This window comes from Parambassis ranga, chromosome 10, assembly GCF_900634625.1.
Source record: "Parambassis ranga chromosome 10, fParRan2.1, whole genome shotgun sequence".
NCBI classification, from domain to species: domain Eukaryota; kingdom Metazoa; phylum Chordata; class Actinopteri; family Ambassidae; genus Parambassis; species Parambassis ranga.
Genome location: NC_041031.1, coordinates 21,605,107 through 21,625,882, shown reverse-complemented (window position 1 = coordinate 21,625,882; position 20,776 = coordinate 21,605,107). Strand labels below are relative to the sequence as shown.

The window sequence follows — 20,776 nt, the reverse complement described above, 5'->3', positions numbered from 1 at the left end:
CGTTTCTAATTATAAACTCTGGAATAAATCGATGTGATGTCATATTGTTCTGTTTGGGAACTTTCAGAAAATGAACACATTTAAGAGGAGACATTAAATCTTGAATCTTTATTTGTTACATATTTAACAACAGTTAAGAAAATTAAAAAAGAAGACGTGTTTACTGAAGAACAGCCAGCTTCCACTTGACACCATTTCTCATCTTTGGCGGTGGTGGCATCTCGGCGTCTACAGAGAAATGTTACTGTGCATTAGTATTTATTACAGTCACCCTATATGGCTAATAAAATTAATGATAGCAATCCTAGGTTAATGCAGTAAAACAGACCAATTGATTTCCATCTACAAACTGCACTGACCTAGTTGTGAAGCTGCAGGTCTCTGCTGCTGCTGGAAAGAAGCCATGATGCTGTTTGCGGTGGAGTTTGGCCCAGTGAGCTACAAAGAAGAACACAGATACACAATGTTAAGATAAAATCAAGTGTGGATGGTCATATATATATATATATATTTAAAAAAAAGGATTGTTTACCGGGGCCGGGCTGCTGTGCAGGCCTTCGGGCCACACCTCAGGAACTGCTGCCTCCATCATCTGCAGAGCCTCCTCATAGGACAGCTGCAGCTTCTCTGCCTGCTTGTCAAACTGGAACAGCACCAAAGCCTTCAGAAGGCTGTGGATTTCCTCTGCAGGAGGACAGGACAAACATGCTGTCTGTCAAAAATGTGTGAGTGGTGTGTGGTCTTTCAAATGTTCCAAAGCAAAGACGCCATTTCTCATAAATCCTGATATTTTTCATGATATTTTTTTTTACAGTTTTTTACACACCTTGTTTCAACGTATCTTTTAATTTTTGTTTTTCCAACCGAAGGAGTTCGACATGATTTCTAGGAGACAATTTAAACAACAAAAAAAGTCCAGTGATGTCTCATACCTCTCATCTTGTCCACAGTGGCGATGATCTCAGCCAGGGCGTGCATCAGTGCTTTATCCTCCATCGGGCTTCCCTCCTTCAGGCTCAGCTTCTTTCGCTCTGCTTTCCGTCGGTTCTTTGAAGAGCGTCTGCAAAAAAACAAACACACAAACATCAGATAATTACATATATCATTTTTTTAAGAATCCGAAGTGCGACACCTGGTGTGTGTTTGTCTTACGAGGAGATGCGGGAGTTACTCTGCGAGTATTTGGATCCAGTCATCACACTGCTGGCTTCAGAGTAAAGCTCAGCATCAGGACAGTCCGGGCCATCTTCATCTGATGAGGAAGACGCATGTTACAGCACTACAGGGAACTATGGGCTGATAGCAGTCATTTTATTATTCGCTATGTTTTGTGTAATTCTCACCAAGCATGTCCAGCTTGGCCTTTTCTTTCTGCTCACGCACCACAGCCAGCCGGGTTCTGTGCCGCGTGAATGTCGCTACCTGAGTCTCCAGGAAGACAGTCTGGGTGCTGACAGCTGAGGAAAGACACCGAGACATCATCGTCACAACAGACTTCACTTTGTTAGTTCCCATAATTCTATAAGTCCAAGATTAGAGTCAGTATAATCATGTTGCTCATATGACTGTCAGTCTGAACTGCTCTCACCGTCTAACAGCGCAGGTTTCAGGTTTGTTTCAGTGATATCTTGCCTGTTGTGCATGTAAATCTAAGGCAGAACAGAAAGAAAAGAAGAATTATTCTTCTTTATTTATTTATTATTTATTATTTATTATATTAATCAACCACCAATGAAATAAAGAAGAAGGTAACGTGTTTACGGACCAATCGCAGCGCCTCCTCCCAGACTGCACCGGTGATCAGAGCCAAGATGGCTTCCTCACAGTCCTGTTGGATTAACATAAATTCAGATTTTCACACAGGCAGTGCTTTGTTGTTGGATGAGCTGTAAAAATCTTTCCAGCTGATTGGTCAGCAGCCATTTTGTCCAGCTGTTGTTTGCTGAAGCAGATCTTACTTTGGCGTACTGATCCAACAGCAGAGCTGCTTCTGAGTGCCGCCTCTGTTCAGCCAGCTTCTCTATAAAATAAAGAAGAAGAAGAAGAAAAAACATTCATTTCCATGCAGACTCATATCCGCTAACTGTCAACCTGTCAGTCTGGCTTTGCGTTGTCGTGGTTACCTGCCAGGTCCCGGGCCAGCAGTGCTAACTGGTCAGGCGGCAGTGGTATCTGCTGTGCCACACAGATGGCGTTTCTCCAGCTGGAGCAACTGGCGAAAGCCTGCAGGGCGCTCACTGGCTCGCCACATCGCCATAGCAACAAGCCAGCCTGCTCCGCCTGTTGCTGCTCCATCAGGTGCTCAGCATATGCACAGCTAAGAGACTGGTGGTCAAATGGTAAAGAGAAGGGGAGTGTAAGGTTACAACTTAGTGCTTAGTGCTTAGTGCTTACAACTTAGGCCTACATGATCCACATGTGGATCATGTAGGCCTGATTAGCTTCACGCTGTGAACCTTGTAGTGGGCACTGTCTGCTGCGTACAGTCTCAGAGCTTCACTGTGGAGTTTCTGCTCTTTCACCAACTTCAGAGCTTCAGGAAAATGTTCATCTCCTAACAACAGGATGCACAGATCAGACCATTAAAACTTGTTTCTGAAATGAGTGATCAGCAGAGTTTGACAGAGACATTTAGACTGACCGCAGTTGCTGAGGTGGTGCAAAGCCTTCCTGTAGCGTTTCAGGTGTTTGTCGATGGTGAAGCGTTGGTAGTTTGGCTCCAGGCTTTTCAGCATGTTTAAGAAAGGAAGATACTCTTTGGGATCCTGCAGGAAAAGTTAACACCTAGTTTTTCAATGATCTTGCTTATTAATGGCCTTATTAGTATGCCTGATGATTTTTTTGGTCAGGAACAGCCAGGGATTCTCTTTTTAATGAAGTAGGTTTTTAATCTCCTACCTTCTGAGATTTCTCGGCCACCATGAGCACCAGGTCGAAGTCGTATGTTCCCAGAGAGTGTTCATACAAGTCGTTAACATTGACGAGAAAGAGGAGGTACTTCAAGGCCTCTTCAGCACCCACAGCACCTGGAGCTTTGGGGGGATTCTCTAAATAACGATGATACACACAGGAGTTAGTGATGAACTGCTGTGTGTCCTGAGTCCAGCTGCTGTGTATTGTATCTCCTGCAGCAGGTCAGCACTGTGTCTCACCGCGAAGCTCGTGGACTTTCTGCAGAGCAGTCTCCAGCTCTGGAACTGTCTTCTTCACATGAGCCGTCAGGATGGACAGACAGAACCTGAGTGAAGAAAGCCGCAGGTTGGATGTCGTCATGATATATGCCTCATGACATTTCACTACGTTATTATGTGAACTGATGACTGAAGCATCACTGACTTGTTTGAATCCATTGACTCCATGGTGCTCCGTAAAGCATCACAGACCACATCCACCTTCTTCTTCCCGGGGATAGGCTGGGGATGGACAGGGCCGCCTGCAGGACGGGGGTACATGCTGCACGTCGTGTCCTCCTCTCTGAAGAAAAAGAAATGAGTGAATTTTTCCTCTTATTTTATATGAGTGTGTCTTACTTCAAGTCTTACTTGAGCTCAGTGAGGAAGAGGTTGATGTTGTTAATGGAGTTGAGCTGTGTGATGAAGGTCTCGATGCTCTCCAGGAAAACCTGCAGAAGAAACATTTAAAATATTCAGGAACACTTAAATACGTTTGAATTTCTTTACATACAAAGTACTCTACACACAGCAGCACACACCTTTGGGTTGTGGTCATAAATGAGGTTCAGGTTGATCCTCAGCTTCCTCATACACTCAAAGGCTTCTCTGAATCTCAAGCTGATAAAACAAATCAATGCAAGTTCAGATTGAAAACAAATTCAGTATGATTATTAGTGACGTGATGGAAAGACACCGGACTAACCCATCCAGCCACATCCTGAGCTGAGCCAAGACCAGCGCTCTGTGATGAACGGTCTCCAGATTCCCACGAGGCATCTGGACACACACAGACACACACAGACAGAGACAATGTTTCGAGGTTCATGGTGATTTTTACAGTAACTGTGATGTTTTTAAGCGAACCTGTAGAATCACTCTGGTGTCCTGAGGCACCACAGTGACGATCCTGGATCCTCTCTCCACGCGCCGCAGTGTCTCATCATTCTGATCTCCGTCTGAGGCCAAGGCTGCCTGCAGCCCTGTGGGGTCAAAGGTCATACAGGAAGATGTACCATAACATCTACTCTAATCTCCTTTTTTACAACCAGCTTTTCGCTGTGTGTGTTTGTCACTATCCCACCTTTTACTGTGAGCGTGCTTAGCTGGAGGCAGCGGCAGATGTGGGAATGCGTGGTGATGAGCAGGAAGTCATTGCAAATGGCGAAGGAAGAAACACTGGAGGCCAGCTGTGGAAGAAGAGGACATTAATGTACTGTACATATTTCCCATAAAGCTCCTTCTCATCTTGTAAGCAAGCAGAGAAAACTATTACTGCTGACAGCATACCTCTGTGTCACCAGCGTACAGGTGGGATCTGTCCGTCAGGCCTAGTAGATGCTCCTGAGGAGGCAAAGAGCAGAGGAATATGGGCTTTTTGGAAAATAACTTATTCATGATTTATTCTACATGAATGTGTTTGTACCTCTCCACTGATTCTGCAGAGGGCCGTCTGGATGCAGGGAACAGGAAAGTTGATGCTGCAGCCGCTGGAGTCACGCCACATCTCCACTGATGGCTCTACAGAATCTACACAGAAGCACGTAACCATGCAGTTCTAAGGTGAGTCCCCAAAACAAACATCGATATATGTTAGTAAAATTGAAACAAAAGCAAAAAGCTTCTTGCTGACCCCAGAGCAGTTTCCTGATCTGTCCGTCCTCCAGCTGTAAAGCCACGGTTCCACTCTGGGAGCAGTGAGCCATACTGACCACAGCACCATCAACTTCCAGCTCAGACCTGAGGCATGAGAACAGCATTAAAACATTGACATTCATCATCTGGAACACCTTTTCTCTTATTGTGATTTTGCTGACCTGACAGTGAGTGTGTCTTCCTGAGCAGGGTGGAGCATGCGCAGAGTGGATGACGCCGGCAGCAGGCCAGAGGAGACGCCTATAAACAGATCATCCTTCAGCCACAGCAGCTGCCGCAGAGCCAGAGGGTCCTCCTGAAGAACTGCCACACTGCAGGGAGGGTAAGTTAGTGAAAGAGTTTTAGGTGTGTCAGAAGGCATTAGCATCATGCAGCGCTGCAGGTTTTTGTGTTACCTGAAGGTTTTCTGAAGGACCAGGGACTGAGACACGATCCTGAACCCATCTGCTGTTTTGTCTTTCTGTTCTTCTGAATCTGGATTGAGAGGAAAGTCTAATAAGTCCATAAGACGGACGTCAGTCTGTGTTCTTATAGCCAGTAAGTGGAAAACAGTGTTTGTAACCCACCTTGGCCGTAGACTGAGATCTGTCCATTAGCTGTGAGTGCTGCCAGCTGATTGGTCCCCTGAGGTCGACACAGGAAAGTCACCTGATTGACAGGCGATTTCAACTGGAGCTCAAATGAGCACATGGGGGGAGGAACCACACACCGCCGGAAGGTTGTCACCAGGATTTTGGCTGAGGTTTAGACACATATTAGCATCACGCTGGAATCATCCTACAGTTCAGTATCCTCTCTTTTTAACTGGCTCTCACCTCCGTCAATCACAGCCACGTTGGCGTTGTCAGCGACGTCCTCTCCTGGGCTGCGCTCTGTCATCCAGCCCCAGTCGTAAGTGATGGTGGTCCAACTGTGGGTCACCATGTGGAGCCGTAGGGGGCGCTCAGGGTCCCAGCAGACACAGACCGGAGCTTTCTGAGGGTCTTTGCTGAACTCCAGGCTCTGCTTTAGGTACCAGTGGTAGTTTCCAACTGTCCACAGCTGGACTGCAGGGAGAGCGCAGACATCTTGTTACTTTTTAAGACTTAATTAAATTAAACTACTTATAATTAATTGCCCATGTTGCTGCAGGTTTGAGGCTGACAGCAGTAGGAACGGCTGAACTTACTGTAACTGTTGACCTGTCCACCCTCCCCAGCAGCCATGTCCTCCAACCAAACAGCTAAAACAGTGGAGTCACTGTTCCAGAGCAGCTCCTTCACCTGAAACCACCGCACATAATTGTCAAAATCTGACGACGTGAGCTGTTAAATATAGTGTTTGTATGTTTTAACATGCCTTGGCTTGATCTCTACTGAATGGCAAAGTAAAGTCTCCATGCAGCAGGCCGTTCTTCTCCATGAACACCACGCTGTGTTTGTTCGGATGGCGCTGAGTGCTCGCTATTAGGCTGCCTGATGGTCTGCAACACCGAGCAAGATTCAACACTCGTCGGATCATTTTAAAATAAATAGAAATAAAATATTTTTAAAATGCTTCATCACAGCTCTTACTTCCAGCAGAGTGCCTGCTCTAGGCCATTAATGGGCTCACTTGTGGCCTGCAGGACCCCCTCTCTGTTCCAGACCCGGACCTTCCTGGCTCCAGTCTGAGGACAGACTGCACTGACGGCAAACAGCTGACCGTCACCTCGCCACGTCACCCGTGGCCTGCAGTCATCCCAGGCTGCAGTAGGCTGCACCTCCTGTCATCAATCAGAATATTAGCACGTTGAATTAAATATTAATTTAACACATGAAGCTTTTCTGATCACGGACCTGGGTCTTCCTCTGTGCTGCCTGTTTCCCTTCTGACCCATGGAACTGAGTCTCCTTCTTCCCCCAGCCCACTGTGATGAACTTCCCTGCAAAACAGACACAAGTAGATTCACATATTTCACATATTTTCACATAAAATGGCTCATTTAGTGAACATCAACATCACTGACATATAGAAACAGTTTAGTTGGAATCACAGTACCTTCACCAAAGTCGTCCTGATGGATTCCGACCTCAGTGATCGGCTCGAAGTCTTTGGTCATCATGATGATTGTTTCCTGACCTGTGAAAATAAGATTAAGATGATTTTGTTAAAAAAAAAAACAGACAACAAGAATTTTATGTCTGTTCCACCACATGCTGACCAGTAGTGAGAATGACGAGCTCTTCATCAGGACTCCATCTCATCGAGGTGAGCCCACTATCCACGCTGCCAACGCACTCCAGCTGTAAAACACAGCCCTCCGTGTGAGAACCCCCATGAAGCTAAAGTATATCACTTCAAAGAATAAAACATTTCTAACCCGGCAGGTGTTGAAGTTGAAGAGAAGGACATCACCGCCTGCTGTAGCCAAACATGCAGACTCGAGTTCGGCCAGGTCCTGCAGTCCGACCACCGCTCCGCTGCCGTCTTCTGGCAGGAAGCTGTCAGCTGTTAGTGAGGCTTCGCTGACGACCTACAAAAGAAAACAAAGTTTATCATGTGTAACCCAGTGTCACCTCCATATGGAGTCTATTAAAAACAAACTGGTCCTCAGCAGCATACCTGACCAGTTCGGGGTTCATACTCTGTTATGGAGTACTGAGAGGCGACGAGCAGTGAGCCGGTGTCCACCCGGACGGAAAAACACTGCGGGGAGCCTGGACCCTGCAGCTCTGAGCTCCGAAAGCTCTTCAGCAGCTTCAGATTCCTCATTTTAGCTCAGGAGTTTGGCCCCAAAGACCAACGAAGATCTGCAACAGCATTATTATTATAGCATATATTATTATTAATAGTGTGAAAAACCAAAAATAAATACACTACAAGCCAGATTTGTTTGCTGTTACTGTGGGTAATGTTTGGAAAAGACATTACTACAATGCAGCAATTGTCTGACAACTTCATCACTGAGACGTAAAAAGTAACAACAAACCTTACGAAGCAATGAGAAGAATATTAAAGTACACAGAATTAAAATCATTCAGCTTCAGATTCACAGAGAAATTCTTTATTATATAAGTATTTGTGTCATATAGTTGTGTACACGTAGTTATACATATCATTAGAAACAAAAATAAATCCGTCAAAAGCGAACGACATTATTGTATGCTTTTGGAGTAGTTTAACGTTGTAAATATCATGTTTATTATGTGTTTTACAGTCTAAAGTAACAACTGCAAAGCCTCAAACACGAGATGTCCGACAATGGAACTTGAAGTGCTAGCTTACCTTTACACTACAAAGACCGACACTGTGTTAAGCTGCAATGATTCTATTACAGGAGGCGTCCGCTCTGAAAAACCCCAAAGACAAAGCTAAAACTCACCGCGGAGAAGACACTTGATGCAATAAAGTCGTTTATGTGTCCAGATTCAACAACACAACAACATGCATGTGGCGCTGTCAGGCTCGCTACCTCTGACCTCTGACGCTGCTACATGACGTCGCAGCGATGTCTCCCCCTAGCGACGTGGAGTAAAATTCACATCCAGTGTTAATTGCTATGAATGCTGGTTTATTATTAAAAATGGCAAATAACAAAAAAATAGCTTAACAGAAGTTAAAATCTGAGCTGAATTTATTTACAAAGGTTGAAGAAATAGTCAAAATTGAAATTTAATACAAGGCTGGAATTGTATCTGGAGTTATAAAGAACAAGAGGGACAAGAGGGCCAGGCTGAGATGGTTTGGACAGGTGCAGAGGAGGGATAGTGGTTATGGAGCTGCCCAGCAAGAGGTCAATAGGAAGGCAGATGGATGTGCTAAGAGAGGACATGAAGTTGGTGTGAGAGAAGAGGAAGCAGAGGATAGAGTTCGGTGGAAACAGATGATTCGCTGTGGAGACGCCTAAAGAACAAATTCAAATAGTGTCAGGGTTTATTTGCATTTATAATTTAACAGCCTGTGATGTTGTGAAGGCTGGTTTAACATTTGATGTGATATTTCTCACTTTTATTCTGAAAAGACGGATGTTTTCGTTTTGATGCTTTTATTTTGTTAAACAGTCACCGGAAGTGGTGCTCGTTGTTTCCTGTGGACGCTTAGCGGGCTGCTGACTGACAACAGGTGAGCAGCGGGAGTTCATGACAGAAACACGCCGAGCAGAGGGCAGCTCAGCGGGATTAAAGAGGCGACGAGAGGACGCTGACGGGAAGGTAAACCTTTCATCACATTCCTTCAGTCATTCCCGGTGTTTCTGTGTCCAAACAAACGGCAGAGGACACACCGCGGTAAAGCAAAACGAACGCTTTACCGTGTTTTAAGCAGCTGTGTGGCAGTTTGCTAACGATATTCTGCTAATTTCTTAAATGTTCTAAGTCTATTTGAAGCCATGTGTTAAAAATCAAAGCGTTGTGTTGATAGGTGTTTATTCTCACTCCTAATGAAACCAAAAACACGCTGACGCGATGCTGCCCATTGAAAACTAGAACGTCACGCTGCTAGATAACGAGGCTGATTTAATATAATAACTATAAACCAAAAAGCACATTTTCTGCTGGAGGAAGCATGAGAAGGGCCCAGTCTGTAAACAGTCTGTCATGTGCTGCTGGTGTGGGCACAGCTGCCCATTAAATCAGATTTCCAGACTGATTTAAATCAAGAATCTTTATTGTAGAAATGTCAAGGCAGACTTAAAATAAATAGTTTAATGATCATCCTTCCATCTTTGATGTTAGCCATTAGGACACTAACTTGGAACAACAAACAAACATTTATATGTTGCATAAATGAGGATTTAACTTGTTGTTTAGTGGCTAATCTAGACAGTTTTTTCAAATCAACAGAACACAGGTGTAGGTGTTGCAGCCTATAGAGTTGCACATTTACCAGCTTAGCTGTGAACACACCTAACAATACAAAACAACGCACTGGCAACGACACCCTGCTCGACTAACAAACGTCTTCAAATCCCAGGTGGAGTGAGTGGTTTCTTGTTAGTCACAAGTTTATACAGAATGTAAAAGGTGTCACACACACTCCTGACTCTGTGGATGAAGATGCAGCTCACACCAAAACATACACAGCCGTGACATTAAGTGGAACCTGCAACATTTTCTTCACTCAGCATGTGTGCAGTGATGTGGCGGCTCAGTGAGGATTTGACAGGAAGTGTGTGTGTGTGTTTGTGTGTTTGTTTTTAATGCTGACTAAGCAAACAGTCAGCATTAAAACCACAAGTTGATCGCTGCTATCATTTCTTCTTCGTCATCTTTTCTCGGCTGTTTGTCACACCGCCTGCAGCAGGAATGCAGGTATTTACACTAACAGGCTTGGCAGCTTGCCGTTCAGCAAATGACAGCATTGGACAGTGCATTCCAAGAGAGGCATGTGTAGTAGCAGAGTAAGTAACTTGGAAAGTTGGGGGATCTTGTCCACTTTTTTCTCTATGATCCCTTTTCTGTGACGGCTCGCACACATTTCTGATATAGAAGACATCATCCCTCCACCGGTCTGACTCCTGTTTGTCATCTCAGTTATAGGACATATATCATTGTTTATGTTGGAGATGTAGCTCGGGACTCGTGTTCGGAACGCAGCTGCAGCTTCCGTGCTTTGTCTAAATAGGATGTGTTCAGATACAACAAATGATTATCCATGTTTTGGCAGCAGTCAAAACCCAAACGCTGTATTTCTGTCTGAAAAGCTGGAGGGTTGATGCACAGAAATACACTTGAAGGACGTATAGGAGGAAAGCTTTTCATAAAGTTAGGTTGTGAATTTCTCCTGTGGGGGGACTAATAAAGGCTGATCTTATCTTATCTTAACATTTACCCACTATCTGCCAGTATTTTTACTCATGATCTATTGCCAATACCTAGAAGCGTTTCAGGATCAGAAATCTGTGCCACCGTTGCTTAGGTGTGCCCTGTGTTTTCCTGGCACTTGTCACTCTGGAAAGCAGGTTTAGGCTCAGAGAAATTTACTCTCATAGGTCATGATAAAGGATTATGTCACTGTAAGTGTTTATTTTTCCGCAGCACGCCTTGAGTTGTCGTGAAGGTCAGCTGATGAAGGAGTCTGGCCCTGCTGCATTCCTCTCCGACATACTGAGCTGATGAACCACATGTGCTGCTGCCTTCATGCCTTCCTCGTTCCATGCTCATTAGCTATGAATTCCTCCATTGTACCAGGCAGGGTTCATCTTCTGACATGTTATTCTAATTATTTTCAGGGCTCAGTAGCACATAGTGAGACAGCCATGGGAGTTTCTGGGTTAACAAATGTTGAATCCACACTGATTGCATCCTTCCTGCTCTGTCAGCATTAGATCTCCACCCTGTTGTTTTGGGGATTTGTAGCAGCATCAACATTATTGCAAACCATCAGAAACCACAGCTCCACTGTAAATAAACTTTCTTGGAACCTGTATAAATGTAGTGCTGGCAGTGCAGCTTCTCAGGAAAAGGTTTTTTTTTAAATGATAAATCCCCATAAATTCTGATGACTGAAATCACAATCTCAAATTTTAACTTTTAACAATAATAATAATAACTTTATACCTTAAAACGTGCTACGTAGCCAATGCTAACACCACAGTTTACATAGTTAAGGTTAAGAAAACCTTTATTTGTCCCACTATGGGGGAATTGTGTTATTGCAACAGGACAGATACAGAAAGCAAAAAATAAGATAAGATAAAAACATATATACATTATAAAATCAGAGTCAGGTAAGTTTACATAGTAACAGTTACTGTTACTAAAGAAATGAATAATTTTTGCACAAAATATAGTTTTATAATGACATTTCCCGACTCTGTCTGTCTGTCTTTGTGCCTCTTCCCCAGTGATTAGAACTACGTCTATAGCAGGTCTGTCCTACAGAAATATTAGACCACAGAATCCTGTGATTGACCGATCAGAATCATAAAGTCTACACCGCACTACAGTGTAAAAAATAGCATAGATTCTCCAAATAACACCAGATCTGTCTGCACATCTGGACAATAAAGTTGAATGTATCTGTGGATGCTCTCATTCATCCAGGTCATAGTCATTTCCAAGAGTTTAAATCGAGGCAACTGGACTCAAGAATTGTTTTTTTGAAGACGTTTCGCCACTCCCCCAAGTCTTGCAGGAACCCACATGACTAAGATCCCTCTAGTTGGACAGTGGTCATTCCTTTGAGGATAATAATGTCCAAATTCTAGACAGGGAGGACAGATGGTATGAAAGAGGAGTCAAAGAAGCATCTATGTGAAATTGGAAAAACCCTCTCTGAACAGAGGTGGAGGGCTGAGGCTTCACTCCCATTCAAACTCTAACGACGGGCCGTCAACTAGTCCTGCACATGGCCCAGACTCTGGTCTGGCTTCTGGTCGTTAACTGACCATTAACCAACTAGAGGGATCTTAGTCATGTGAGTTCCTGCAAGATCCACCCACAGAGGTCCTGAACACATAAAACTCAGATTCCCAACCAGAGAGAAAAAAAAGTTCAATGTGTTGATTTTATATATATATTTTTAGTCCGTAGTTCACAGTGGGGGGGTCAGTGAATACTGTTTCTTACATAATTTGTTTAACTTTTAAGACAAGACCTGTATAAAACTTTTATTTCTGGCTGACAAAATCTGTACGAGTGAGCCATAAATCTCTTTGTTACCTTGCAGCGTTTGGAAGAAGATGGGACGTCCCACGGGGCTTTTGTTTCCTGAGAGAGGAAACTTCAATCACTTTAACGCTCTGTCTTCATTGGTCCGGATAGTTCTCCTTGAGCCCTCGCAAGGTGTCGTCTGATTGGTCCATCCTTCCACTGTGAAGACTTTTCAGCCAATCAGCATCTGTCTGGGTGAGTGCTGCTTCCTCTTCGTCCCACCAGCTGCTGCAGTCAATCGGCTTTTTCAGCAGCGTGTGTGTGTGTGTGTGTGTGTGTGTGTGTGTGTGTGTGTGGGCCCCCTTTTTTCCTTCTACAAAACAGCCATCCCACCCTCCTCTCCACACCCATCCCCCCCTTTCCTCACACACACACTCACTCCTGAATAAACACTCACACACTCCTGCCACATGAGACCTAGCAGCAGCCTGCTGTGTGTGAGTCACTGGAGAAAGTTAACCGTGTGTGTGTGTGTGTGTGTGTGTGTTCTCCATGCAGCAGCGTCTCCTCTGCAGCAATTTTGATTCACAACAAGAGACAGAGAGAGAGAGAGAGAGAGAGAGAGGGGGGAAATCGAGATTCGCCGCAGCTGAATCAGGGATTCTGTGAAAGGTAATGACAGCCTGATCTCCTTTATGTTTTTAACGACACTCTGTGACACAGTGTTATTGTCAGGTTTGTGGTGACTGCTTTGGTTTTGGTTCAGCTCATGAGCTGCAGATGTTTCAGCCTGAAGCTCACTTGTTTTGGGATCAGAAGTTTTTTTACTCAGAATAATCTGCTGTGTTCCTTCCTGTTTTATGTAGAGTGCATTGGTAGCACCGCTCTGATGTTTTAATATTCTGCACAATAATTTAAATGTAAAAAATATTTTTAAACTGATTTCTGTCATTACTCAAAAGGTACAGAGAGTTAGAGTCTGCCTCAAGTTGTTAATCTCAGTAATCCCTTACTCTGGGTCTCCATGTACTGCATGACCCCCTAAACCTTTTGTTGAAGGGAGGGGTATGGTTAGGATTAAATTAAAGGGGGGGGGGCAGCAATGATTGATTGACATCTGAAACAGCGTGGTCTCAGCCTTTGGCTTTGGTTATGGTTCTTGAGCAGCTATTGGATGAATTCTGGAGTTTAATGATTAAAACACCAGGGCCTCATTAAAGTTGGGGAAAGCTCACAAACTATGTTCACACACAGCAAAACAGTTGATGTGTGTATTGCATAACAAAGATATTATTTTGCCATCAGCACTATCAGAAAAAATAAATACTGAGTACTGACTGTGAATCAGGTATAGATGGAGGAAACACTTGTGGTCATGACTTACTGCTCACATAAACAGTGTAATCACTGAATCTGAGCTGCAATTGTAATGAATCTTTCCTGTAAAGCCACAGAGGGCCGTCGAGCTGAGCCACGTACTGGCTAATTGTCACAGGCGTGGCAGCTTTAGTGGCTCCATAAGCAGCTTGCCAGACTCCTGGTGGGCCAACACGTGGTGCTCCAGCCCATAGGATCCATGACAATGCATGTCCCCTCTCTGCATGTTTGTGTGAAGTAAGCGATACCAACAAAGCCATCCCATCTGTGGCTTCGCTGCTCTGTGCTGGTTGAGGCTGCTCTAAAAGCTACAGTAACACAGATTTACTGACACAGTGATGTTTTTGAACTTTGAAGTTGAAAGAGTTCAGTATTGTAGTCATTTAAAACATGCAGCGTTTGACAGCTGTGCAAATACAGGAGATACTGACGGGGAGGGTTTTAGTTGCTCCATCTGCAGCCATCTTGTCTTGATCCTCGTCAATACAGGTTTCATCTTTGTCATTTGATATTCTTGTCCATCTGGTGCACAGCTGGAATGAGAAAATGTGACACCGCTCAGCGGTGTCCCCACAACACTGACGATTCAGACAGTCAATGATGAAATCAATCAGAAATTTAAGGTTTTGATTTTGTTTCTGGGAAAGATTACAGTGATTGTTTGCTGAGTACAAACTTTTTGTTTTTTCTTTCACAGTGATCTCCAGCATGGAGGTGCCGAGGAGGCCTCAGCCCTCCTCCTTCTCACTGCCGATCCCTAAACCGGCTTCCTCTGCTCTGTCTCAGCTGGGAGCTGTGGAGAAGTTCACCAAGAAAAATCCAATGAAGGAAAACCTCCAGGGGAAGATGGACGGAACCTCAGAGGAGGAAGATGAAGTTGGAGAGAAGGAGGGGGCAGTCGAGTCGGATGTGTCTGTGTCTGAGGAGGCACCAGATGATTCCTCAGAACTTGTTGACACAAACGCCTCTCAAACAACAAATGTAAGACTTTCCTCACAGGATAGTTTCTCAGAGGAGACCTCCATCTCAGAGGAGAGGCTGGCAGAGGAGCCCGAAAAAACCAAAAAGAAGTCTGAGGAGGAGAAGGCCGCCGCTAAAGAGAGGAACGCTCAGAGACAACAGCTGGCTATAGAGGAGTTGGTCCAGTCGGAGAGGAATTATCTTCGAATGCTGCAGCTCAGCACTGTGACTATCAGGAGCAACCTGCAGAAAATACAGGTAGGCATCACGGCCAGGTGTGGACCCTGGCTGCTGGCAGTGGGAATATATAGAGATGCACATCAATAACTTCAATATTACCTCAGGGCAGACATTACAGTGGCTCACGTTCTTTCCTAAAGTACTTCCAGAGGTTCTGGATAAAGGAGTGAATGGGTTTAACTTTGAGCTGCTGAATGGAAGCGTAACTGGTGGATGTTAAGACACAAGTTTGCTTTTTAAGTGGAGACGACAAGAAGGATGGAGGTGGCAGCTATGATGGATGAATGAAGGACAGACAGAGTGAGAGAAGCAAGGAGCGCTGACCAGAGAAATTAGAATAAATGTGGATGAATGGTGGCATTGTGTCAGACAGAAAAGTTGCTGGATTGTTTTCTCCAGAGAATATGCAGCTTGTTCTTGCACCAGTCAGTGTCCCCACTGTTCTCTCATTAGAATAGAATGAAGAAGGTCAAAATGGATTCGGTGCATTAACATTGTCCCTGTAAAACAAGAGCTACATACATGTTGTTGTCACCGATGCAGATAAGTCTGGTTTGTGATCGCATTGTAAAGTGTTGCTGTGTTTTCCCTGCTCACCGCAGCCTCCTCTGGCCAACCTGGGCAGCATGTTTCTCTACATTGAGGATGTGATCGACGTGTCAAGCCGCCTCCTGAGCCTGGTGGACCAGAAGAAGTGTCAGCCTGGAGATCCTACCTTCCTAGAGACAGTGTGTAAGGAGTCTACCTGCACACTGTTTCAGATGTTTTTCTGCCTGAAGCAGGGTCATCCTCAAACCCTTCTAGATGGCCTGAGCCTGTTAAGATCATAAACAGGAAGTGCTAAGAGAAGTTTGTAGATAAGATGTTCTGTTTACAGGACACAATCAATGCTCAGATGCCTTGATGTGGTCTCCACATTCATGTCAGAGGTCTCTCAGATTTTAAGAGAGCGTATTATATTCTTGAAAAATGCATTATATTTAATTTTATTTTTATGCATCACAGCCACTAAATTGTATTTGTAATTTTGTATTTCTTCATAAGAACTGAAGTAAAACAGAACACGTTTAAGACCTGTAGAGACGTGTCTCCTTCCATGACAGCTTGTTACAGTCTCTCAGCATGAAGACTGTTGATTAAATTTGCCTGTCTGCATGACAACACTTAAATTGGCATCAGGAGCTTCACTGAGCTTCACTTCCTTTTTATTTGATTGTTCTAACAGACCCAGGGGATGCATGCAGCTACAGTTAATTCATATTTATTTGTCATCTTAACAGTAAATACACACTGTTTTCTCCTAACAGGTGCCTCATTCCTCAGCCTGTCTTCAGACATTGAAGCAGCCTATAGGGAATACTTGGCCAACTACAATTATATCACAGTGGTGGAGGACAGCTACAAACAGAAGGATTTACTCTGGGATGAAATCGTCAAAGTCATCAAGGCCTCGGCGTAGGTTATATCGTCTTTCCTAAGTACTGTATGCAGGAACAGCTGTTATCTTAAGTGTTTATAGTTCCTGTCCGTCCCTGCAGGCCCGAGGTCAACGCCACCTCCCTGAGTTTCTTCTTAGTGATGCCGGTGCAGAGGATTGCCCGCTACCCTCTCCTCCTGCAGACCATCCTGAAACACACGGACCCATCTCACCCAGCGTACGGGCTCCTGGAGCAGACCGCTCACACCTCCATCGCCTTAAACTGTCGCATCAATGAGTACAAGCGCTTCAGAGAAGTCGGTAAGACACCAGCAAACATCGTAACTTGCTACGTGTACAGTTGCTGGAATGGTTTTTAACCGTCTCATACTTTGTAGCTGACAAATACAAGAAGACTGAAACCCTGACCATCAAGGATAAAATCAACCGTCTCAACACCCACAGCATCGCAAAGAAGACGGCCAGGCTCAGCCAGCACATCAAACATGGGACCGGGATGGCTCCTAAGGTAGGACGCTGCTCTCTAATTGATAATTCCTCCTCTCAGCGATTAATGATTAACCAGGAAAACGAAGAGAACAGAACATATGATGACCTGTTGCCTGTTTGCTCTGCTCTCTCATGTCTCACTCTGAGGTTGGAGCCTGAGAGCAAAGAGCTGGAATCAAGAAAACTAACTTTAAAGTCCATAACCCTAATGTTTAAATACAGGTGTAATCACTAGAGAGGTTAGAACTGGTTAAACTTCATCATGCTTGGTGTAAAGCTTTGCTAGAATGGAAAGGATGCACTGATGTACTAGTGTCACATAACTACTCATCCATGGTATGACATAAGTCATTATTATTTAAAATAATTATAGTTACTGTCCCACAGGTGCTGAAATGAAAACAGTCATTATAAACACACCATGCTTACTGTCTGTAGTATGTTTTTAGACCAACTTAAGACCCTTCGATCTTTAATCATTACTTATCGTAATCTGTGTCTCTCTCTGTGTTGTCTGCTGCAGCTGGTGGACGAGGAGTTTGACGCCCTTGAAGATTTCTTTTATGTGCTGGAAAATGGGATCCTGCAGCTTCTCGAGGATGTGGAGACATACCTTCAGCACCTGCAGGTAAGCAGCGAATGCACCATCAGTGCAAGTTTGTATCAAAACCAAAGGCATGATGGGTCAGACACCTGGAGATGATATAAACCAGGTTTTCTTGGCCTCCCCGGTGTAAATCCCATCACAGCGCCGGTCAGGAGATTTTATTTGCCCCTGATCAAGGCACTCCGCTCACAGATTCCTTGAGTGGAGCTGCCATCTGGAAAGCTTGAATGTAGTGTGTGTGTGTTTCTTTGTTTACATTCACACTGCAGACTCTTGAATAAAGAGTGAGAAGCACATTGCATTCGTGTAGATTTTGCCGGCTGGTCCACATACTGTGACTGTGTGTGGATTGCTTCTTAGTGGAGCAGTACAATATAGCTGGATATTTATTTGTGAACATGTTGTCATATGTTTATGAATCACACTGTAACCTCAGGAGCTCATTTTAGTGCCTGAGTGTAAACAGAGTCTGTGTACCTTTCCACCCTAAAATGAACCCCCAGGCTGTCCTTCCTGTTTCTCTTTCCAACACTGTCTCTGCCTTTTATTTGTTCCATTTTATACTCATATTTTCTTCCTGCTGAACTCCTTGCTTTAGTGGCTGGGATCTCTATTAATAACCTCTGGGGACAAACTGCTCCTCGTGAGTATAACACTCAGCTCTTTGCTGTTTTTTTCTCTTTAGGGCTTCCTGGCCTGCAAAACAGAGGAGTTTGACTTGGATATGGACGGAGAGAAGGCACCTATATGCTACAAGGAGATCACTACTGCACTCAGACAGTGGATCCTTCCTACATTTGTGGGTCATTTATATTTAGTCAGATGCTTTGATCGATGCTGTTGTTATAGTAGTGTTCTAATGCTGGGTGTCACATGTCCGCTCCTGTCCTCCTTCCTTCCAGGAGAAGAGGATGAGGACGTTGATCCACAAACCTCTGTGTGCTCTCCGTGACCTCCTGGCAGGCCCGAGGAACTTGATCAGAAAGAGACTTGACAAGCTGCTTGACTTCGAAATGATAGAAGCAAAGTCCACTCTGAGCTACGAGGAGCAGGCTGTGGCAAACACATACCGGTAGAGAGAGGGAGAGAGAGAGAGAGACTGTAAAATGGGGTGGGGTTGGAAAGTCTGCCTCAGAACTGAGGACTTTCCATTCATGCTAAACTACTGACCACTGCTACTGCCGACAGCCATCAAATCTGCTAATGAACAGCTCCTTTCTTCCTGTTTTTTCATATCCTTTCTTTCCACTTCTCCTCTGCTCTCCAGGACCATCAACACGTTGCTCCTTAATGAGCTCCCTCAGTTCAACGGCATGGCTCTGCAGATGATCTGGAGCTTGTTGGGAACTTTCAGCTGTCTGCATAAAGACCTCGCTTCAGACATGGAGCAGCTGTTCCAGAGCTTTGCACAACAGGTACGGTCATACCGCACATACACAGATCGAGTGGTACCAGTTGTGCCGGGTTGTGCAAAATGTTTTCATACAGTGTCTCCATCTGTCTCCTTCCAGCTCCCACACAGCTCTCTGCACCCCAGTGCATTCTGGGAGTGGGCTGAATCCTCTGTGCTTGAAGGTGCGAGGAGTCTGCAGACTTTGTGTCAGAGTTTAGAGGACTCACTCAACGCACCGTTCGTCCAGGTTGGTGTGGTTTTTCTGCACATGCTGATTAATGGAGCGTAAATTAACCAATAACACAACTATCTGCAAAACAAGCTGCAGCTTCTCCTTTTTTTGTCAAAATGAGGAAGAGTACACGCAATTTGAGCTGTTTAAAGGGTGATGAAATATTTCAAACAAAACGCAGCTGCTTATAAAAAATCCCTTTGTGTCTTTCTCTGCTGCCTTGAAGTGGGTCACATTTCTTCCAACCCGTCTAGCCACTTGCATTAATAACCTGCTGAGAGAGAGAACGGGTTTTTCAGTCATGCCATGCGTTGTTTGAGATTATAGTAATAACCTTAAAATAGATTTGACAGCTTCACACAGTGATGAGTCTGCTGCACATGTCATGTGAGTGATGAGGTCATTAGAATGATAATGTGTCAGTACAGGTGAGGAATAGATTCTTAGAGTTGGCTCATACTGATTTCCAACCTTCCAACAAGGTTTCCAGTATGCTCACACGTTCATGTTTTTATACACCCTCACAGGTTCACTGCTCCTCTCCCTTTTAACCATCGCAGGCCTTTTTTGTATCATTACATTTCACTTTATGTTCTCTCCTTCATTCTTCAGCCTCTCAGCCCGTCCTCTCAGCGTCGTCTGAAGCAGCTCACAGATAAGCATGGGTCTGGAAAGATCTACCAGGTGATGGGTACTGTGGTGGGCAGCCGAGACCTGGACCTCAACCTGGCTAAAGGGGAGCTAGTGGCTGTCATAAATGAAGCAGACACCCGCGGAGACAAGCGGAGGTGGCTGGTCGATGCAGGAGGTACGAAACCATCATTCACATGTAGGAGGAAGAACTGGGATCTCTGCTGTGTGATTTAAACTGTATAAGACACTTAGAGCCTGAGACTGTGGCACCACTGCAGCTCTGCACTCTCAAATGTAGCACCATGGTGCCATCTAATGGTTGATTGCTGTTACTACAACGAACTAGTGCATTACATGACTAGACAAGGATGTAGACCTCATTTTCTTTTAAATGAGACACATGAGTTTCCTGACTAACTAATGAATGTTTAATGGCATCTACCCCTTTGTAACTCATGTGTGTTGTCTGCAGGCAGAAGAGGCTACGTTCCTTCCTCCAAGCTCATTCGCTATCACCAGCCCACAGACGACCCACCTCCTTCTCCAGGGTTCAATCTGACCCTTCCACAAGGCACAAGTGGCATCAGAAGGCATTCATACACTCCAGAGAGCCAGCCGCTGAGGGTCGTGAGCCAGCCCTGCTTCCGGGTAATATTAAAATAAAAAAAACATGATTAAAAAATGAGACTATTCGAGTATTGCTAAACAAAATAATACCTCATTGATTTGAATTTGACAGTTATGACACATTTTACATCTAACCTAAATTAGTTATGTGTCCAAAAAACAGCAGTGTGTGTGTGTGTGTGTGTGTGTGTGTGTGTGTGTGTGTTGTGGTTAAAATGATACTGGTGGTCTGGCATTTAGAGTTGAGATGGTTAGAGACTAGGATGCATTGAATCAATGAGTGTCCTCACAAACACAGAGAACTGTGTGTGTGTGTTATTAATGGCCATGTCCATAATTATCAGTTTAACCTTGTAAGTGGGTTACTGTGTGAAAGGTTGTGAGTTAATTTATGCGACACA

The 20,776-nt window shown here is 44.5% G+C and overlaps 2 protein-coding genes across 4 annotated transcripts in view; one reads left to right on the top strand and one right to left on the bottom strand.

The window, feature by feature from the left end:
• Window positions 1-79: 79 nt before the first annotated feature.
• elp1 (elongator acetyltransferase complex subunit 1) lies at window positions 80-8,287 on the bottom strand. Of its 3 annotated transcripts, none has more exons than XM_028416693.1 (36): window positions 8,170-8,287; window positions 7,410-7,597; window positions 7,168-7,320; window positions 7,009-7,090; window positions 6,846-6,926; window positions 6,644-6,729; window positions 6,380-6,570; window positions 6,165-6,288; window positions 5,995-6,088; window positions 5,642-5,872; window positions 5,393-5,563; window positions 5,222-5,318; window positions 4,988-5,137; window positions 4,804-4,910; window positions 4,597-4,700; window positions 4,461-4,514; window positions 4,255-4,360; window positions 4,038-4,153; window positions 3,877-3,950; window positions 3,713-3,791; window positions 3,543-3,622; window positions 3,337-3,474; window positions 3,153-3,238; window positions 2,899-3,047; window positions 2,642-2,765; window positions 2,457-2,554; window positions 2,124-2,325; window positions 1,959-2,020; window positions 1,766-1,828; window positions 1,589-1,649; window positions 1,344-1,457; window positions 1,153-1,252; window positions 933-1,060; window positions 533-684; window positions 360-438; window positions 80-228 (listed from the first exon to the last, which is right to left on the bottom strand). In XM_028416693.1, the coding sequence occupies exons 2-36, from the start codon at window positions 7,557-7,559 to the stop codon at window positions 161-163; spliced, it is 3,954 nt and encodes a 1,317-aa protein (XP_028272494.1). In that variant the 5' UTR covers window positions 7,560-7,597; window positions 8,170-8,287; the 3' UTR covers window positions 80-160. The 3 variants fall into 3 exon arrangements, with proteins under 3 accessions (XP_028272494.1, XP_028272496.1, XP_028272495.1); XM_028416695.1 differs by having other exon boundaries at window positions 5,222-5,300; XM_028416694.1 differs by having other exon boundaries at window positions 8,073-8,233.
• Window positions 8,288-8,878: 591 nt separating this feature from the next.
• The window catches only part of arhgef37 (Rho guanine nucleotide exchange factor (GEF) 37), a 17,027-nt gene continuing 5,129 nt past the window's right edge, over window positions 8,879-20,776 (top strand). The window contains exons 1-15 of the mRNA XM_028416637.1: window positions 8,879-8,998; window positions 12,456-12,634; window positions 12,938-13,051; window positions 14,454-14,974; window positions 15,559-15,688; window positions 16,264-16,411; window positions 16,495-16,694; window positions 16,772-16,902; window positions 17,407-17,511; window positions 18,176-18,289; window positions 18,393-18,562; window positions 18,758-18,905; window positions 19,002-19,130; window positions 19,728-19,923; window positions 20,221-20,396. Coding sequence (XP_028272438.1) covers window positions 14,465-14,974; window positions 15,559-15,688; window positions 16,264-16,411; window positions 16,495-16,694; window positions 16,772-16,902; window positions 17,407-17,511; window positions 18,176-18,289; window positions 18,393-18,562; window positions 18,758-18,905; window positions 19,002-19,130; window positions 19,728-19,923; window positions 20,221-20,396 — 2,157 coding nt within the window. The 5' untranslated portion in view covers window positions 8,879-8,998; window positions 12,456-12,634; window positions 12,938-13,051; window positions 14,454-14,464. The remainder of the gene's footprint in view (window positions 8,999-12,455; window positions 12,635-12,937; window positions 13,052-14,453; window positions 14,975-15,558; window positions 15,689-16,263; window positions 16,412-16,494; window positions 16,695-16,771; window positions 16,903-17,406; window positions 17,512-18,175; window positions 18,290-18,392; window positions 18,563-18,757; window positions 18,906-19,001; window positions 19,131-19,727; window positions 19,924-20,220; window positions 20,397-20,776) is intronic.

Coding starts and splice junctions, on each gene's coding strand:
- elp1 (XM_028416693.1), bottom strand. CDS start 7,559: ATGAGGAATCTGAAGCTGCTGAAGAGCTTTCGGAGCTCAGAGCTGCAG. Junction 6,571..6,643: donor CAGCACAGAGGAAGACCCAG/GTCCGTGATCAG, acceptor GATTGATGACAG/GAGGTGCAGCCTACTGCAGC. Junction 4,911..4,987: donor GAAGACACACTCACTGTCAG/GTCAGCAAAATC, acceptor CTCATGCCTCAG/GTCTGAGCTGGAAGTTGATG.